The sequence below is a fragment of the Xyrauchen texanus genome, chromosome 26 (genome assembly GCF_025860055.1).
Source record: "Xyrauchen texanus isolate HMW12.3.18 chromosome 26, RBS_HiC_50CHRs, whole genome shotgun sequence".
NCBI classification, from domain to species: Eukaryota; Metazoa; Chordata; class Actinopteri; order Cypriniformes; family Catostomidae; genus Xyrauchen; species Xyrauchen texanus.
In genome coordinates this window covers 102,501-122,500 of record NC_068301.1, presented here as the reverse complement: position 1 = coordinate 122,500, position 20,000 = coordinate 102,501, and the positions used below count along the sequence as shown (strand labels likewise).

At 42.6% G+C, this 20,000-nt stretch overlaps 2 protein-coding genes across 2 annotated transcripts in view; one reads left to right on the top strand and one right to left on the bottom strand.

Moving 5' to 3' along the window:
- Positions 1 to 16,330, bottom strand: part of LOC127619703 (lysine-specific histone demethylase 2) — a 22,273-nt gene extending 5,943 nt beyond the window's left edge. Inside the window, exons 1-15 of the mRNA XM_052092656.1 lie at positions 16,183 to 16,330; positions 15,674 to 15,768; positions 12,783 to 12,904; positions 9,649 to 9,738; positions 9,463 to 9,574; positions 9,003 to 9,116; positions 8,890 to 8,928; positions 8,522 to 8,699; positions 7,906 to 8,090; positions 4,676 to 4,846; positions 4,108 to 4,179; positions 3,307 to 3,441; positions 3,047 to 3,218; positions 1,397 to 1,524; positions 1 to 29 (exon numbers count right to left, since the gene is read on the bottom strand). The exon at positions 1 to 29 is cut by the window's left edge and continues 103 nt beyond it. Of these exons, the coding sequence (XP_051948616.1) occupies positions 1 to 29; positions 1,397 to 1,524; positions 3,047 to 3,218; positions 3,307 to 3,441; positions 4,108 to 4,179; positions 4,676 to 4,846; positions 7,906 to 8,090; positions 8,522 to 8,699; positions 8,890 to 8,928; positions 9,003 to 9,116; positions 9,463 to 9,574; positions 9,649 to 9,738; positions 12,783 to 12,904; positions 15,674 to 15,768; positions 16,183 to 16,198 (1,658 nt within the window). The 5' untranslated portion in view covers positions 16,199 to 16,330. The remainder of the gene's footprint in view (positions 30 to 1,396; positions 1,525 to 3,046; positions 3,219 to 3,306; positions 3,442 to 4,107; positions 4,180 to 4,675; positions 4,847 to 7,905; positions 8,091 to 8,521; positions 8,700 to 8,889; positions 8,929 to 9,002; positions 9,117 to 9,462; positions 9,575 to 9,648; positions 9,739 to 12,782; positions 12,905 to 15,673; positions 15,769 to 16,182) is intronic.
- A 279-nt stretch (positions 16,331 to 16,609) lies between these two features.
- The window catches only part of LOC127619719 (cilia- and flagella-associated protein 69-like), a 37,332-nt gene continuing 33,941 nt past the window's right edge, over positions 16,610 to 20,000 (top strand). The window contains exons 1-3 of the mRNA XM_052092679.1: positions 16,610 to 16,761; positions 16,842 to 16,892; positions 16,971 to 17,036. Of these exons, the coding sequence (XP_051948639.1) occupies positions 16,666 to 16,761; positions 16,842 to 16,892; positions 16,971 to 17,036 (213 nt within the window). The 5' untranslated portion in view covers positions 16,610 to 16,665. The remainder of the gene's footprint in view (positions 16,762 to 16,841; positions 16,893 to 16,970; positions 17,037 to 20,000) is intronic.

The following is a 20,000-nucleotide window of genomic DNA, read 5'->3' as shown; positions in this document are numbered from 1 at the left end:
TCGTTATGATCCCACGAGCGCGCCGAAACCTGCCACACAACAAATACACACGTGACAAATTACATTATTGCATCTCAACAGCATCGGCTCATCACACACAAACACATACACACACACATATAAACACACACAAATATAAACACACACACACACACAAATATAAACACACACACAAAACACACACACACACATATAAAGATGTAACGCATTAAATATAACCACATTAAAGATGCAACGCATTAAATATAACCGCATTAAAGATGACACGCATTAAATATAACCGCATTAAAGATGACACGCATTAAATATAACCGCATTAAAGATGACACGCATTAAATATAACCGCATTAAAGATGCAACGCATTAAATATAACCGCATTAAAGATGACACGCATTAAATATAACCGCATTAAAGATGACACGCATTAAATATAACCGCATTAAAGATGACACGCATTAAATATAACCGCATTAAAGATGCCACGCATTAAATATAACTGCATTAAAGATGTAACACATTAAATATAACCACATTAAAGATGCAACGGATTAAATATAACCGCATTAAAAATGACACGCATTAAATATAACCGCATTAAAGATGGAACAGATTAAATATAACCGCATTAAAGATGACACGCATTAAATATAACCGCATTAAAGATGCAACGGATTAAATATAACCGCATTAAAGATGACACGCATTAAATATAACCGCATTAAAGATGCAACGGATTAAATATAACCGCATTAAAGATGCAACGGATTAAATATAACCGCATTAAAGATGCAACGGATTAAATATAACCACATTAAAGATGCAACGGATTAAATATAACCGCATTAAAGATGACACGCATTAAATATAACCGCATTAAAGATGCAACGGATTAAATATAACCGCATTAAAGATGCAACGGATTAAATATAACCGCATTAAAGATGACACGCATTAAATATAACCGCATTAAAGATGACACGGATTAAATATAACCGCATTAAAGATGACACGCATTAAATATAACCGCATTAAAGATGCAACGGATTAAATATAACCGCATTAAAGATGACACGCATTAAATATAACCGCATTAAAGATGACACGCATTAAATATAACTGCATTAAAGATGCAACGGATTAAATATAACCGCATTAAAGATGACACGCATTAAATATAACCGCATTAAAGATGCAATGGATTAAATATAACCGCATTAAAGATGACACGCATTAAATATAACCGCATTAAAGATGACACGCATTAAATATAACCGCATTAAAGATGCAACGCATTAAATATAACCGCATTAAAGATGCAACGCATTAAATATAACTGCATTAAAGATGCAACGCATTAAATATAACTGCAATAAAGTTGTAACGCATTACACACACCTGGTCTAATGTGCTTCCGCAGGCGTATTCCAGGTTACTGAGGTGGAAATGTAAAACCTTTTCTTCCAGGTCAGTGAAGGTCAGTCCAGACTCCTGCAGGAATGCCTTGTATACTTCGTGGATCTTCTCTGAACATCACACACACACACATCACACACACACACACACACACACACACACACACACACACACACACACACACACACACACACAGTGTATTCATTGTATCATGTATACCTACATATATATATATATATATATATATATGTATATACACACACACACACACACACATCAGATGATCAGACTAGAGGTCTGAGGTCTGCACCCGTACCTGAAATCATGTGACGTGACCTGACCCGACCAGTACCATAAAATTTTAAGCCCAAAGCGACGTGAGCTCAAAAATCGCTTGCTCTTTTCAGAATGTCTGCTACAAGCACGTCATTTGTTTGTATTTTTGGGGTGTTTTTTTCTCCACCATCTGTAACGCCAAATTCCCATTGCGCTGTAAGTCCTCATGGTGGCGTAGTGCCTCAATCCGGGTGGTGGAGGATGAATCTCAGTTGCCTCCGCATCTTATCACGTGACTTGAGCGTGTTACCGTGGAGACGTAGCGCGTGTGGAGGCTTCACGCTATTCTCCGCAGCATCCACACACAACTCACCACACGCCCCACTGAGAGCGAGAACCACATTATAGTGACCACGAGGAGGTTACCCCATGTGACTCTACCCTCCCTAGCAACCAGACAATTTGGTTGCTAAGGAGACCTGGCTGGAGTCACTCAGACTCCAGATGTGATAGTCGAAGCAAGTCATTTGTTGCACTAGGGCAGGGGTTGGCAACCTATGCCACGCGTGCCAGCATTAGCACATGGAGGGGTAATCACTGGCATGCCAGCAACACTGAGAGGAGTAAACTATTTTATTTATGTCAATTCTGCACCTGCATTCCAATCTACATCTTGATGTAACCCTTCCTCATGATCATGCAGCGTGTTTTCATGAGCTGAATGAGAGAATAAACACTAAGTGTGACGAGACTCATGAATTCAAGACATTCATGCATCACGAGCCCTATTTCAGGAACATTAAAAATGGCACTCCATGTCAAAAATGTTGCTGACCCCAAAACTATGGCTTATTTAAGCATCATTGTCAACATTCATGACAGTACAATCACTGTAAACATCAAAAAACATCTGCTCATCGTTTATTGAGCTGAAACTTCACTGGGTGCAGAACATGTTACAGTCATATGAAGTTACACTGAACTTCAGAATACTGAATCTCTGTGACACCTGCACTAAAAACAAACTAGACGCAGTGAAACAAATGAAACAGAACGCAGGTGTCTCCTTTTTAAAAACTTGACAAAGTGTCTAAAATAGTGGCCGTCCCGCACAACAAGCCGAGCAAACATCTGTCCATTGTGTGTTTACATAGAACAGCACAGATGAACGCAACAACACACTGTGTGTGAACAGCCCCTGACTTGTATGATCACACACATCATTTTACATTCATTACAAACCCAAAGTTACACTCAAAAACTGTCCTGAACCTGACTGAGACCTGAAGGTTTGTCGGGTCAGCTGACCGCTACATGAGACACATGTGACATGAGAATAAGTGTAGACTGTCTCACCCCCGAGTGGTGCATCCTGGGACTGTGGTTTGTCTTTCCTCCATTCAGAAACAGCATCCAGTACGGCATTAAAATGGAAGTCCATTTGCTTGTCAACGGCCAGATCAGTGACACGTCCACCTTCCTGAATGAGTTCACAGCGCACGCCCAGAGTGTGCATCTTCAAACCCAACTACACAACAAACACACAACACATAAGCCCCATGTATACATCCAACTAAACACAATCACACATCAAATACAAGAGCAGTGTGTGTCACCTGTTCACACATCAGAGCCATGGGATTATTCACACAGCCGTTCACAATCTGAGCTCCACGACCGACAGTCACGCCCAACGACACGTCATCCCAAACTCTCCCTCCGATTCGCTCTCTGGCCTCCAAAACCACCACCTGACAACAATCAGAACACAGATGATAATCGTGCAGTGATGATTCAGGACGCTCAACTTTAAATAGTGTGTGTGCGCGTTTGTGTGTGTGCACGTGTTTGTCCGTGTGTGTGTGTGTGTGTGTGTGTGTGAGCGTGAGTGCATGCATGTGTGTGTCTGTGTGTGTGCACGTGTCTGCATGTGTGTGTGTGTGTGTGTGTGTGTGTGTGTGTGTGTGAGTGTGAGTGTGAGTGTGTGTGCATGTGTCCATGTGTGCTTGTGAGTGCGTGCATTTGTGTGTGTGCATGCGCGTGTATGCATGCGCGTGTATGTGTGTGCGTATGCGTGTGCACGTGTTTGTCCGTGTGTGTGTGTGTCTGTGTGTGCGCACGTGTCTGCATGTGTGTGTGTGTGTGTGTGTGCATGTGTCCGTGTGTGTCTGTGTGTGTGCACGTGTCTGCATGTGTGTGTGCATGTGTCCATGTATGCGAGTGTGTGCGTGTGTTTGTGTGCGAGTGTGTGTGTCTGTGTGTGTGCACATGTTTGTGTGTGTGTGAGTGAGTGTGTGTGTGTGAGTGTGTGTGTGAGAGAGAGTGTGTCCGTGAGTGTGTGTGTGAGAGAGAGAGAGTGTGACCGTGTGTGTGTGTGTGTGTGCGAGAGTGTGTGTGTCCGTGAGTGTGTGTGTTACCTGCATGCCAAAGTTCTGCAGCTGACGAGCTGCTGCTAGACCTGCAGCACCTGCACCAATGACCAACACCTTCTGCTTGCGCGCGCGCACACACACACACACACACACACACACACACACACACACACACACACACACAGGTTTGATTCGGAGCAAGAAATGTTTTACACAATCACAAACTATATATTCTTCTTTGTTCTTATTTGTCCTTTCTCCCTAAATTGTCATTTTAAAACACAAACCTGTCGTTTGGCATCTCAGGGGGTTCTGGGCCAGAATAAGCTGCAGTTATTGAGGTCAACAAGTCTTACTCAAGGACACAATAATGGTCCAGTTACCAGTCCTCATCTTTCACCACTAAACTTATAGAAGACATGTTCAATCACATTTGACCCTAAAACCATCCTAAAGTATATGAAGCCTCTTCTCGGAGTGTTTGACAATTAAAACACATTTTCCCCAGTAATTGCCATTTCTGTAATGTGAGCGGATGTTCTGTTGTAATCATTCGCACTGAATGTCACTCGTATTACTGTAATACAGTAGATTTATCAAATGGGCGTCTCACATTATGGTGGGATTCGGGCAGCAGCGGACGTTTGACCTGCAACGCTCCAGTGTTGATCAAGCCCTTCCGGGTCATGAAGTACAGAACTCTGTGTAGTTCCTGCACGCAGCGGATGCGCACCAGGCCGCGGACGATCACATGAGGAGCGCATGTCTGCTGCGTCAAAACCTCCTGCAGAGAGAGAGAGAGAGACAGGAAACACAGAACATCAGCACTGTGTCCTGCACATGACCGCTTGGCATAGATGCAGATAAATAATGAGCGAGTGTCTCTGGGGTTTCTCTTGAACACGATTAAACCTGCCCTGACTAGTGCATTGTGGGAGACACCATACTAACTCCTTACTAACCTTTTTCCATTACTGGTAATCATTAGGGGATTTTTGTTTTATTAAAATAATAGTTTTTATGCACTACCACACCATTAGCACACTTGAACTCTGTTCTATACAGATTTATATACAGTACTCCACTTGTGAACATGTTTTATTTATTAAACAATATATTGCTTATATTAAATGATGAAATCAAACTGAATATAAAAAGTGTCACTGTGTACATACATCTATACGGTGGCAAGAACAAGTATGTGAACCCTTTGGAATTACCTGCTTTTACGTATTAATGTGTCTTAAAATCTGTTTTGAGTTACAATAAGTTACATTAATAAACAAACACAATCTGTTTTAACTAATAACACACAAATTATTATTTTGTTCTTGTACATAACATTTTGTAACTTCAATACATCATTCAAACATTTACAGTGTAGGTTGGACAAAGTATGTGAACCCCTAGCCTAATGATGTCAACAAAAGCTAAATAGAGTCAGGAGTTGGCAAACCTGGCCTCATATTAATGAAACGAGATTGGAGGTGTGGGTTAGAGATACTTTGACCTATAAAAAGCACTCAAACATTTTGAGTTTGTTATTCACAAGAAGCATCTGCTCACGTGGACCAAGAGATCTCAGAAGACCTACGATCAAGAATTGTTGCATTTGATAAAGCTGGAAAGGGTTACAGAGTTATCTGGAAGAGTTTAGATATTCATCTGTCCACAGTAAGACAAACTGTCTATAAATGGAGATGATTTAGTACTATAGGTACTCTCTCTAGAAGTGGCCATTAGATATTTATCCCTCCACAGTTAGACAAACTGTCTATAAATGGAGATGATTTAGTACTATAGGTACTCTCTCTAGAAGTGGCCGTTAGATATTCATCTGTCCACAGTTAGACAAACTGTCTATAAATGGAGATGATTTAGTACTATAGGTACTCTCTCTAGAAGTGGCCATTAGATATTTCTCCCTCCACAGTTAGACAAACTGTCTATAAATGGAGATGATTTAGTACTATAGGTACTCTCTCTAGAAGTGGCCGTTAGATATTCATCTGTCCACAGTTAGACAAACTGTCTATAAATGGAGATGATTTAGTACTATATGTACTCTCACTAGAAGTGGCTGTTAGATATTCATCTGTCCACAGTGAGACAAACTGTCTATAAATGGAGATGATTTAGTACTATAGGTACTCTCACTAGAAGTGGCCGTTAGATATTCATCTGTCCACAGTTAGACAAACTGTCTATAAATGGAGATGATTTAGTACTATAGGTACCCTCTCTAGAAGTGGCCGTTAGATATTCATCTGTCCACAGTGAGACAAACTGTCTATAAATGGAGATGATTTAGTACTATATGTACTCTCACTAGAAGTGGCTGTTAGATATTCATCTGTCCACAGTGAGACAAACTGTCTATAAATGGAGATGATTTAGTACTATATGTACTCTCACTAGAAGTGGCCGTTAGATATTCATCTGTCCACAGTTAGACAAACTGTCTATAAATGGAGATGATTTAGTACTATAGGTACTCTCACTAGAAGTGGCCATTAGATATTCATCTGTCCACATTTAGACAAACTGTCTATAAATGGAGATGATTTAGTACTATAGGTACTCTCTCTAGAAGTGGCCATTAGATATTCATCTGTCCACAGTTAGACAAACTGTCTATAAATGGAGATGATTTAGTACTATAGGTACTCTCTCTAGAAGTGGCCATTAGATATTTATCCCTCCACAGTTAGACAAACTGTCTATAAATGGAGATGATTTAGTACTATAGGTACTCTCACTAGAAGTGGCTGTTAGATATTCATCTGTCCACAGTTAGACAAACTGTCTATAAATGGAGATGATTTAGTACTATAGGTGCTCTCACTAGAAGTGGCCATTAGATATTCATCTGTCCACAGTTAGACAAACTGTCTATAAATGGAGATGATTTAGTACTATAGGTACTCTCACTAGAAGTGGCCGTCCAGCCAAGATGTCTCAAAGGGAACACTGCAGAATGATCAATGAGGTAAAACAGATCCCTAGATTGACAGATAAAGACTTAAAGTAATCATTGGAACTGGTTAACATCTCTGTTCATGAGTCTACTGTACAGAAAACATTAAACAGGTATGTGTTCATTGCTGCACACCTCAAGTTTGCCAAAGACCACCTTGACACTCCACAACACTGCTGGAAATTTTTTTAAGCAATAATATACTGAAACACCAAAGTAAATCCACTACAGAAGTCAGAGTCCAGACCTTAACCCAATAGAGATGCTGTGGAATGACCTCAAGAGAGACACCAGACATCCTAAGAATATGTCTGAACTGAAGCAGTTCTGTAAGGAAGAATGATCCAAAATTCCTTCTGAACGTCTGCAAGTTTAATCCGCATCTACCGGAAAGGATTGATTGAGGTTATTGCTGCCAAAGGAGGATCAACTAGTTATTAAATCCAGGGGTTCACTTACTTTTTCCACAGCACTAATGGGATGTGCTCAATAAAGACATGAAAGATTATAATTGTTTGTGTATCGTTAGCTTAAGCACATTGTATTTGATGAAGATGAGATCACATTTAATAACCAATTAATGCAGAAAACCAGCTGATTCCAAAGGGGTCACATACTTTTTCTTGACACTGTATACACTTTAAACTCTTTTGTTTCTATTATATTAGTTTATTTTTTTATATAAGCACAGTTAAGCTGACCTGCAGAAAAAACATTTCAATGGCATCATGTGTTACATGTACGTAACAAACGTTACGAAGAAAAACACCTGCGGTGTAAAACATCTGTCTGTTCACTCAAACGGACATAAACGCTCATAATATCAATGACGTACAGCGTGTGAGGAGTCTGAATCATGCAAGCACCTTGCACTGTCGGTTCCAGAGCGCTAGCACCAGGTTCCTCAGAGCCAGATACATGGTGGGATCTCGAGAGAATTCCGGGAACTCGTACAGTTCATCGAGCTCCATCATGTCCGGCCGCACACACAGCGCTTTACCACACTCACTGGGCTGATAGAATGGCTGAAAATACACAGACAGTCCAGAGACTGCACAGACACACACACACACACACACACACACACACACACACACAAACACAATAAATCACAATTAAAAACATGCATCGTCTAACTGTTTTTAAATCCAAGTACACGTCTTTAATGAACACCCCTTATAAATATGGCTGATCAGCGTGTGCTGGACATGACAATCAAACCAGTCTAATGTGACAGAACTGCATGAACACTAATGTGCGTGTGTGTGTGTGTGTGTGTGTGTGTGTGGTGTGTTGCGTATGTGTGTGTGGTGTGTGCATGTATTTGTGTGTGTGTGGTGTGTGTTTGTGCATGTGTGTGTGTGTTTGTGCGTTTTGTGTGTTTGTGTGTGTGTGTGTGTGTGTGTGTGTGTGTGTGTGTGTGTGTGTTGTTCAAAACACCAGCAGAGACGAGTTTGAAATCGATGATGTTGCTGAACTCACTGCGAGGCTGAACGGCGCATCGCTGCTCAGGACGCTGGTTTCCAGAGGAGGCGGAGGGGCTCATGCCCACACAGTCGGGGTAATATGCAGAGAGAAATGGACTGGCGGGACTTTCCTTAAACAATGGTGGCAAAATCAACATGGAGTGCCACCAGCTGTCAGTCACACCCGCCACTCGCTGGACACACATCATCAGAATGAACAGCAGTAACGACACCATGAATAAATAAACACCCTTCAGAACACATTTCAAGACTTTGGGCTGATGCAGTTGAAGGTGATGTTAATAAACCTCAATGTTTGATATAATCAATGATGGTTTAATGGTTGAGAAGTTCTGATCTGAACATGATAAAATGATGTTTTACCCCGTCCTCTGGTTGAGAACACGCATCACATCCTTCAGTCTGCAAAATAAACACATGAAATCACACACACACACACTCTCTATTGATGAGCAGATTATTGAAGCTGTTTTTACTTTCACGCTGTTCAGTTTCATCCCGCAGCGATACGATGATGCGAGCATCGCTGTTAACTGCGTCTCTTTACTCAACTGACGCCATTTCCCACAATCTGCCTTCGTGCACTGAACCTGAGAAACACACAACACAACAGCTTCAGTGTCTCAGGAGTCAAACCCTAGTGAGCAGTCTTGCTAGGGGACCTACTAAGGCAGCATCCTCTTTTGATGGCACTGTGAATACAGTCAGTCCAACAACACTCTTTAACCGTGACTATATTCACAATATAACACACTTTATAAACTAATATTGGCCAAAACAGCTGCACAACTTCTATTGAGAGTTCTCAGTATTGAGTGAATCATAATTATCTGATAATCTCCTCATGGATGAATGCTGGTCACAATGCATTCTGGGATTTTCTTTACATGTCAGTCAAAAGTCGGTTTGTTAGAAGTATGATCAGTGTTTTCTTACCCAGTACGGCAGCTGCTGGTCTGCCATGAAGGCTTTGAGACTGGGTTCACTCTTGCCATTACTGGTCCAAACCCTCTTCCATGCGGAGAACGTCTCGTACCCATCTTTATGACTGACAGAACACGTGATTAGAAGCGCAGACATGTTTAGAGCTGCAGTGACACATCATTACTCATCTTCACTCACCTCCTGTAGTAATGATCAAAACACTCGTTGCAGAAGTGTTCACCGCAGGATAAGTGATACCAGCGAGACGTGTAGCCGTTTTTAGCACACCTGACGAACACAAGCCATATTACCAACAGTCAGTCAAGCAGAAACAGCATGTTTGAGAGAGTTTATAGAGGTGAATCTCATGAAGCCATGTCCATTTCACCACAAAATCAAAGAAAAGTTGTTTTGCATAAAGAAAATGAAGCGTTCACATTTTTTATTATTATTATTTTCATGACAATTAAGAACATTTTCCTCCAAACTCCCATTACTGTAATGCTGCTGTAATCGAGCACAACAGTAAAAATCCCATTCATTCATCACACAGACGAAACCATTTTCAACGATCCTCAACGAAAGATCCACCAATCAGAGAACTCTGTCCAACAAAACGAGTCTCGGAGTGACCGCGTGCTCCCATGATGCACTGTGAATGATGTAATCGAAGTTGCCCTTAAACTATTTACTAATATATATATATATATATATATATATATATATATATATATATATATATCGGGAAGATTTTGCAGTAAATGTAAAATATAGTGTTTCTATACTTACAGTGCATCTGGAAAGTATTCACAGCGCTTCACTTTTGCCACATGTTACAGCCTTATTCCAAAATGGAGTAAATTCATTCTTTTCCTCAAAATTCTACAAACAATACCCCATAATGACAAACAATACCCCATAATGACAATGGGAAGAAGTTTGTTTGAAATCTTTGCATAAGTATTCACACCCTTTGCTCAATACTTTGTTGAAGTACCTTTGGCACCAATTTTTTTTTTTTTTGTCATGAATGTGTGGTTTGTCCTTGTTCCTTACTTTGTGTACTGTTCAGCACTTTGGTCAGCCTTGTTTGCTGTTTTTAAATGTGCTATATAAATAAAAACAAACTTGAAACTTGAAACAAACTTTTTTGTGTCTGATGCTACAAGCTTGGCACACCTATTTTTGGGCAGTTTCTCCCATTCTTCTTTTGCAGGACCTCTCAAGATCCATCAGGTTGGATGAGGAGCATCGGTGCACAGCCATTTTCAGATCTCTCCAGAGATGTTCAATCGGGTTCAAGTCTGCGCTCTGGCTGGGCCACTCAAGGACATTCATAGAGTTGTCCCGTAGCCACTCCTTTGTTATCATGACTGTGTGTTTAGGGTTGTTGTCCTGTTGGAAGATGAACCTTCGCCCCAGTCTGAGTTCCAGAGCGCTCTGGAGCAGGTGTTCATCAAGGATGTCTCTGTACATTGCTGCATTCATCTTTCCCTTGATCCTGACTAGCCTCCCAGTTCCTGCCACTGAAAAACATCCCCACAGCATGATGCTGCCACCACCATGCTTCACTGTAGGGATGGGATTGGGCAGGTGATGAGCGGTGCCTGGTTTCCTCCAGACATGACGCTTGCCATTCAGGCCAAAGAGTTCAATTTTTTATTCCTCATGGTCTGAGAGTCCTTTAGGTGCCTTTTGGCAAACTCCAGCTGGGCTGTCATGTGCCTTTGACTGAGGAGTGGCTTCCGTCTGGCCGCTCTACCGTACAGGCCTGATTGGTGGAGTGTTGCAGAGATGGTTGTTCTTCTGGAAGGTTCTTCTCTCTCCACAGAGAAACGATGGAGGTCTGTCAGAGTGACCATCAGGTTCTTGGTCACCTCCCTGACTAATGCCCTTCTCCCCTGATCACTCAGTTTGGCCGTGCAGCTCTAGGAAGAGTCCTGGTGGTTCCAAACTTCTTCCATTTACGGATAATAGAGGCCACTGTGCTCATTGGGACCTTCAATGCTGCAGAAATGTTTCTGTGCTTCCCCAGATCTGTGCCTCGACACAATCCTGTCTCGGAGGTCTACAGACAATTCTTTGGACTTCATGGCTTGGTTTGTGCTCTGACATGCACTGATAACTGTGGGACCTTATATAGACAGGTGTGTGCCTTTCCAAATCATGTCCAATCAACTGAATTGACCACAGGTGGACTCCAATCAAGTTGTAGAAACATCTCAAGGATGATCAGTGGAAACAGGAAGCACCTGAGCTCAATGTTGAGTGTCATGGCAAAGGCTGTGAATACTTATGTACATGTGATTTTTTTGTTTTTTATTTTAAATAAATTTGCAAAGATTTCAAACAAACTTCTTTCACGTTGTCATTATGGGGTATTTTTTGTAGAATTTTGAGGCTGTAACATAACAAAATGTGGAAAAAGTGAAGCACTGTGAATACTGTCCGGATGCTCTGTATAACCAACAACCTAAAATCAATACTTTTATATATTCCCATCGTTGTTTATTCGATGACATCATTCGCAATGCATCATGGAATTGTAGTCCGTGCCCTGTGAAAGACGGCAAGTACACAGTCTTTTTTACCTCAAATCAAAGTTTGTGATGTTGTGATTCTCCACACACTACAGAGCTGGTTGTTTTGGTTCATGACTCTTTTATGAAGGATTTTATGAAAATTCATGGGAAAAATACTTCCGGGACCGTCACGGCTGAAAAAGTGGGCATGCACTATTGCGCTCTATAATATAATTTTTCATTGAGATCAGTATAAATTAGGGTAGTCAACTAATACTGCAATGAAGTATAAATGTTTAGTGATTTTGGGGGCGGCTGTGGCTCAGGTGGTAGAGCGGGTCGGCTACCAATCGCAGGGTTGGTGCTTCGAATCCCGGCCCACACGGCTCCACATGCCGAAGTGTCCTTGGGCAAGACACTGAACCCCGAGTTGCTCCCAATGGCAGACTAACGCCTTGCATGGCAGCTCTGCCGCCACTTTTTCAGCTCTGCCGCCATTGGTGTGTGAATGTGAGTGTGGACACAGTGTAAAGCGCTTTGGTAACCTCTAAGGTTAATAAAAAAGCACTATATAAGTGCAGACCATTTAAATAAATATGATTTAGTTTCTTGCATATATTTTATATTTGCATTACAGTAATGACTAATTGGGGTGGTTTTTCACCAACTCCAGCCACTGTGCAGTCCTATACAGATGTTGTTAAACTTTGTATGATAATTTGCTTGCTATGTGTCTCATTTGTATGTCGATAAAAGCATCTGTTAAATGACTAAATGTAATGTAACGTAATGTAATCCAAACACACACACCTTTCAGATGCACTGGCGAAACACACAGGATAAGTCGCTGGACATCCTGATTTCTCACACTTCCTGAACTTCTTCTCAGACTGATCCTCCTCTTCCTCAGCCTCAGGGGCTTTACGTCTGCTCTGAAACACAAACACACACACTTTAAACGTGCGCGCACTTAACCGCCTTAACCACCCACATCTTAACCGTGCGCACCTTATCCTTACAGCAAGCATATAGTAACTGTATAGCAGGCGTATAGCAGGCGTATAGCAGGCGTATAGTAGCTGTATAGCAGGCGTATAGCAGACGTATAGCAGCTGTATAGCAGGCGTATTGCAGGCGTATAGCAGGCGTATAGCAGGCATATAGCAGCTGTATAGCAGGCGTATAGCAGGCGTATAGCAGCTGTATAGCAGGCGTATAGCAGGCGTATAGCAGGCGTATAGCAGGCGTATAGCAGCTGTATAGCAGGCGTATAGCAGGCGTATAGCAGGCGTATAGCAGGCATGTGCAGGTGATAGCAGGCATATAGCAGCTGTATAGCAGGTGATAGCAGGCGTATAGCAGCTGTATAGCAGGCGATAGCAGGTGATAGCAGGCGTATTGCAGGCGTATAGCAGGCGTATTGCAGGCGTATTGCAGGCGTATAGCAGGTATACGTATAGCAGCTGTATAGCAGGCGTATTGCAGGCGTATAGCAGGCGTATTGCAGGCGTATAGCAGGTATACGTATAGCAGCTGTATAGTAGGCGTATTGCAGGCGTATAGCAGGCGTATAGCAGGCGTATTGCAGGCGTATTGCAGGCGTATTGCAGGCGTATTGCAGGCGTATAGCAGGCGTATTGCAGGCGTATAGCAACTGTATAGCAGGCGTATAGCAGCTGTATAGCAGGTGTATTGCAGGTGTATTGCAGGCGTACAGCAGGCATATAGCAACTGTATAGCAGCTGTATAGTAGCTGTATAGCAAGCGTATAGTAGCTGTATAGCAGGCGTATAGCAGGCGTATAGCAGGCGTATTGCAGGCGTATTGCAGGCGTATTGCAGGCGTATAGCAGCTGTATAGTAGCTGTATAGTAGCTGTATAGCAAGCGTATAGTAGCTGTATAGTAGCTGTATAGCAGGTGTATTGCAGGCGTATAGCAGCTGTATAGCAGGCGTATTGCAGGCGTATTGCAGGCGTATTGCAGGTGTATTGCAGCTGTATAGCAGGCGTATTGCAGGCGTATAGCAACTGTATAGCAGCTGTATAGTAGCTGTATAGCAAGCGTATAGCAGGCATATTGCAGGTGTATTGCAGGCGTATAGCAGCTGTATAGCAGGCGTATAGCAGGCGTATAGCAGGCGTATAGCAGGCGTATAGCAGCTGTATAGCAGGCGTATAGCAGGCGTATAGCAGGCGTATTGCAGGCGTATAGCAGGCATATAGCAGCTGTATAGCAGGCGTATAGCAGGCGTATAGCAGCTGTATAGCAGGCGTATAGCAGGCGTATAGCAGGCGTATTGCAGGCGTATAGCAGGCGTATTGCAGGCGTATTGCAGGCGTATTGCAGGCGTATTGCAGCTGTATAGCAGGCGTATTGCAGGCGTATTGCAACTGTATAGCAGCTGTATAGCAGCTGTATAGCAAGCGTATAGCAGGCGTATAGCAGGCGTATAGCAGGCGTATTGCAGGCGTATTGCAGGCGTATTGCAGGCGTATAGCAGGCGTATAGCAGGCGTATAGCAGGCGTATTGCAGGCGTATTGCAGGCGTATAGCAGGCGTATTGCAGGCGTATAGCAGGCGTATAGCAGCTGTATTGCAGGCGTATAGCAGGCGTATAGCAGGCGTATTGCAGGCGTATTGCAGGCGTATAGCAGGCGTATAGCAGGCGTATAGCAGCTGTATTGCAGGCGTATTGCAGGCGTATTGCAGGCGTATAGCAGCTGTATAGCAGGCGTATTGCAGGCGTATTGCAGCTGTATTGCAGGCGTATAGCAGCTGTATTGCAGGCGTATAGCAGCTGTATTGCAGGCGTATAGCAGGCGTATAGCAGGCGTATAGCAGGCGTATAGCAACTGTATAGCAGCTGTATAGTAGCTGTATAGCAAGCGTATAGCAGGCGTATTGCAGGTGTATTGCAGGCGTATAGCAGCTGTATAGCAGGCGTATAGCAGGCGTATTGCAGGCGTATTGCAGGCGTATTGCAGCTGTATAGCAGGCGTATTGCAGGCGTATTGCAACTGTATAGCAGCTGTATAGTAGCTGTATAGCAAGCGTATAGCAGGCGTATTGCAGGCGTATAGCAGGCGTATTGCAGGCGTATAGCAGGCGTATAGCAGGCGTATTGCAGGCGTATAGCAGGCGTATTGCAGGCGTATAGCAGGCGTATAGTAGCTGTATTGCAGGCGTATAGCAGGCGTATATGCAGGCGTATTGCAGGCGTATAGCAGGCGTATAGCAGGCGTATAGCAGGCGTATAGCAGCTGTATTGCAGGCGTATTGCAGGCGTATTGCAGCTGTATTGCAGGCGTATTGCAGGCGTATAGCAGCTGTATTTCAGGCGTATAGCAGGCGTATAGTAGGCTAAAACAAAAAGTTATTTTTCACAAAAAGAATCTTTGTTATTTGAAAGAAAGTTATATTAAAAGTTGTTTCATAAATTTGTGCTCATTCAAAGATAATGTGATGCAGGACTGAAAGCTCATTTATTATTTATAATGAAGATTTTCTGCCATTTTGACCCCACTCTACAAAATAGTGGATTACTCAGTAAATATGAATCCTTGGAAATTCATATTTTGGCTTTCACCATAATTTTTGTATTTCTTTCACCAGAAAAATTTAATAAATAATAAAATACATTTTGAGCTGGGGACCTCTGGTTGAGCTTTGTTGTCTGTGCTTGTGTGATGTCACTCCTCACCTGTGCTGCAGGTGTACTGCTCCGGCCCCGCCCACTGGATTCCAGCCCGCCCACTGCTGCTGACCGCTTCCTCCCACGACACCGCCCACCACTCGCTGACGTCACACACACACACACACACACACACACACACACACACACACACACACACAAACACAAAATATAAATGTAGGTGTATTTCCGTTAATAGAGACTATAACACTAACCCTCACAAGGGTTTAGAAGAAAATATGTGACAGAGAATCAACAGAGAAACGGTCAAACATGATGAAATAATTTGCTTATTATTAATTTTCATACATTTTGTTTTAACTTGGTAAACGTATCATCAATCTCTGCGCCCCCACTATAAACCTCGCTGCTGTAATAAGAGTATGTGACTGCACACACACACACTTGTGTATTTCTATACAACTGTGTACAAACTGTGATAGTGAATATAATTCAGATTAATCAAACACATGACAAGACTCTCACTCACATTAAATCTCATTATTAATGTCTCTCACCTGAGTCCGACTGCATTGATGATGTTGTTTATGATTAAACACGGCAACTAGGATGAGTTGCTCTTTGATTACATTAATACTTGATGGTTTATTGTTAAATTAAACGCATTAAATTCATCGGCGTTTATTCTGCTTCATCTACAGGAAACTCACATTGAACTTCCGGTTCAGCGCTCAACAACACACGTCAGAATAAAAGTCCTGCTTTCGCCTTCACCAAACACACTGTTATAAACACACCAAGCACTCACACTGTTATATACACATTTTTATATCGATTATTATTAACTACGGCAGAATTTAGAATTAGTATTTGTCTGAAGTCAATAAGGGGAATAAAAAGAAGTACATAGATACTGTTTGTCTCGAGCGGCACTCCGTACACTTCACACGTTCCCGTAGCAACCGCAGTGCGTCCCTTCACATGTTCCCATAGCAACCGCAGTGAGTCCCGCATCCACTATAAAGTCTTTCGTTTTTTTAATGCTGGTTTGTGATGGGAACCCTGTGAGATCCGTCATGTTGTCCAGCGCACACATGAGCAGTTTCAGACACAAACAGAGTTTGCATCCGACTGAGGTCAGTCCCCAACTGAATTATTCTGATTTAATTCTGTTTACTAACTTGTCTTGAGCTGAATGGTGATTCTGCTGTTTCAGAGATTCTCTGATCTGTCTCGAGTCCTTCACCTGCTCGAAGATCCGATCTCTGTAAGACTGTTACACCTTTCATCTGATGATCAAGTGAGTTTCTATGAGCTCATTTCAGTGTGTTTGTTTCTGTTTCAGTCCTCATTGACAGAGAGACACATTTTCATCTTGAAGAAAGTGGTGAAAAGATGCCAGGGAGGATTTGTATCCTGCAAGATACTGAACAAAATGTGTAACAATGGAAGTGTTTACATGAGTGTGTGTGTGTGTGTGTGTGTGTGTGTGTGTGTGTGTGTGTAGCTCATATGGACGTGTTTACATGAGTGTGTGTGTGTGTGTGTGTGTGTGTGTGTGTGTGTGTGTGTGTGTGTGTGTGTGTGTGTGTGGCTCATATGGACGTGTTTACATGAGTGTGTGTGTGTGTGTGTGTAGCTCATATGGACGTGTTACATGAGTGTGTGTGTGTGTGTGTAGCTCATATGGAAGTGTTTACATGAGTGTGTGTGTGTGTGTGTAGCTCATATGGAAGTGTTTACATGAGTGTGTGTGTGTGTGTGTAGCTCATATGGAAGTGTTTACATGAGTGTGTGTGTGTGTGTGTAGCTCATATGGAAGTGTTTACATGAGTGTGTGTGTGTGTGTGTGTAGCTCATATGGAAGTGTTTACATGAGTGTGTGTGTGTGTGTGTGTGTAGCTCATATGGAAGTGTTTACATGAGTGTGTGTGTGTGTGTGTGTAGCTCATATGGAACTGTTTACATGAGTGTGTGTGTGTGTGTGTAGCTCATATGGACGTGTTTACATGAGTGTGTGTGTGTGAGTGTGAGTGTGTAGCTCATATGGAACTGTTTACATGAGTGTGTGTGTTTGTGTGTGTAGCTCATATGGACGTGCTTACATGAGTGTGTGTGTGTGAGTGTGAGTGTGTAGCTCATATGGAAGTGTTTACATGAGTGTGTGTGTGTGTGTGTGTGTAGCTCATATGGACGTGCTTACATGAGTGTGTGTGTGTGAGTGTGAGTGTGTAGCTCATATGGACGTGCTTACATGAGTGTGTGTGTGTGAGTGTGAGTGTGTAGCTCATATGGAACTGTTTACATGAGTGTGTGTGTGTGTGTGTGTGTAGCTCATATGGAAGTGTTTACATGAGTGTGTGTGTGTGTGTGTGTGTGTGTGTGTGTGTGTGTGTGTGTGTGTGTGTGTGTGTGTGTAGCTCATATGGAAGTGTTTACATGAGTGTGTGTGTGTGTGTGTGTGTAGCTCATATGGAAGTGTTTACATGAGTGTGTGTGTGTGTGTGTAGCTCATATGGAAGTGTTTACATGAGTGTGTGTGTGTGTGTGTGTGTGTGTGTAGCTCATATGGACGTGTTACATGAGTGTGTGTGTGTGTGTGTAGCTCATATGGAACTGTTTACATGAGTGTGTGTGTGTGTGTGTGTAGCTCATATGGACGTGCTTACATGAGTGTGTGTGTGTGAGTGTGAGTGTGTAGCTCATATGGAAGTGTTTACATGAGTGTGTGTGTGTGTGTAGCTCATATGGAAGTGTTTACATGAGTGTGTGTGTGTGTGTGTGTGTGTGTGTGTGTGTGTGTGTGTGTGTGTGTGTAGCTCATATGGAAGTGTTTACATGAATGTGTGTGTGTGTGTGTGTAGCTCATATGGAAGTGTTTACATGAGTGTGTGTGTGTGTGTAGCTCATATGGAAGTGTTTACATGAGTGTGTGTGTGTGTGTGTGTGTGTGTGTGTGTGTGTGTGTGTGTGTGTGTGTGTAGCTCATATGGAAGTGTTTACATGAGTGTGTGTGTGTGTGTAGCTCATATGGAAGTGTTTACATGAGTGTGTGTGTGTGTGTGTGTGTGTGTGTGTGTGTGTGTGTGTAGCTCATATGGAACTGTTTACATGAGTGTGTGTGTGTGTGTGTGTGTAGCTCATATGGAAGTGTTTACATGAGTGTGTGTGTGTGTGTAGCTCATATGGAAGTGTTTACATGAGTGTGTGTGTGTGTGTGTGTGTAGCTCATATGGACGTGTTTACATGAGTGTGTGTGTGTGAGTGTGAGTGTGTAGCTCATATGGAACTGTTTACATGAGTGTGTGTGTGTGTGTGTGTGTGTAGCTCATATGGAACTGTTTACATGAGTGTGTGTGTGTGTGTGTGTGTGTAGCTCATATGGAAGTGTTTACATGAGTGTGTGTGTGTGTGTGTAGCTCATATGGAAGTGTTTACATGAGTGTGTGTGTGTGTGTGTGTGTGTGTGTGTGTGTGTGTGTGTGTGTGTGTGTGTAGCTCATATGGACGTGTTTACATGAGTGTGTGTGTGTGAGTGTGAGTGTGTAGCTCAAATGGAACTGTTTACATGAGTGTGTGTGTGTGTGTGTGTGTGTGTGTGTGTGTGTGTGTGTGTGTGAGTGTGTAGCTCATATGGAAGTGTTTACATGAGTGTGTGTGTGTAGCTCATGTGGAAGTGTTTACATGAGTGTGTGTGTGTGTGTGTGTGTGTGTGTGTGTGTGTGTAGCTCATATGGAAGTGTTTACATGAGTGTGTGTGTGTGTGTGTGTAGCTCATATGGAAGTGTTTACATGAGTGTGTGTGTGTGTGTGTGTGTGTGTGTGTGTGTGTGTGTAGCTCATATGGAAGTGTTTACATGAGTGTGTGTGTGTGTGTGTGTGTGTGTGTGTGTGTGTGTGTGTAGCTCATATGGAAGTGTTTACATGAGTGTGTGTGTGTGTGTGTGTGTGGCTCATATGGAAGTGTTTACATGAGTGTGTGTGTGTGTGTGTAGCTCATATGGAAGTGTTTACATGAGTGTGTGTGTGTGTGTGTGTGTGTGGTAGCTCATATGGACGTGTTTACATGAGTGTGTGTGTGTGAGTGTGAGTGTGTAGCTCAAATGGAACTGTTTACATGAGTGTGTGTGTGTGTGTGTGTGTGTGTGTGTGTGTGTGTGTGTGTAGCTCATATGGAAGTGTTTACATGAGTGTGTGTGTGTAGCTCATGTGGAAGTGTTTACATGTGTGTGTGTGTGTGTGTGTGTGTGTGTGTGTGTGTGTGTGTGTGTGTAGCTCATATGGAAGTGTTTACATGAGTGTGTGTGTGTGTGTGTGTAGCTCATATGGAAGTGTTTACATGAGTGTGTGTGTGTGTGTGTGTGTGTGTGTGTGT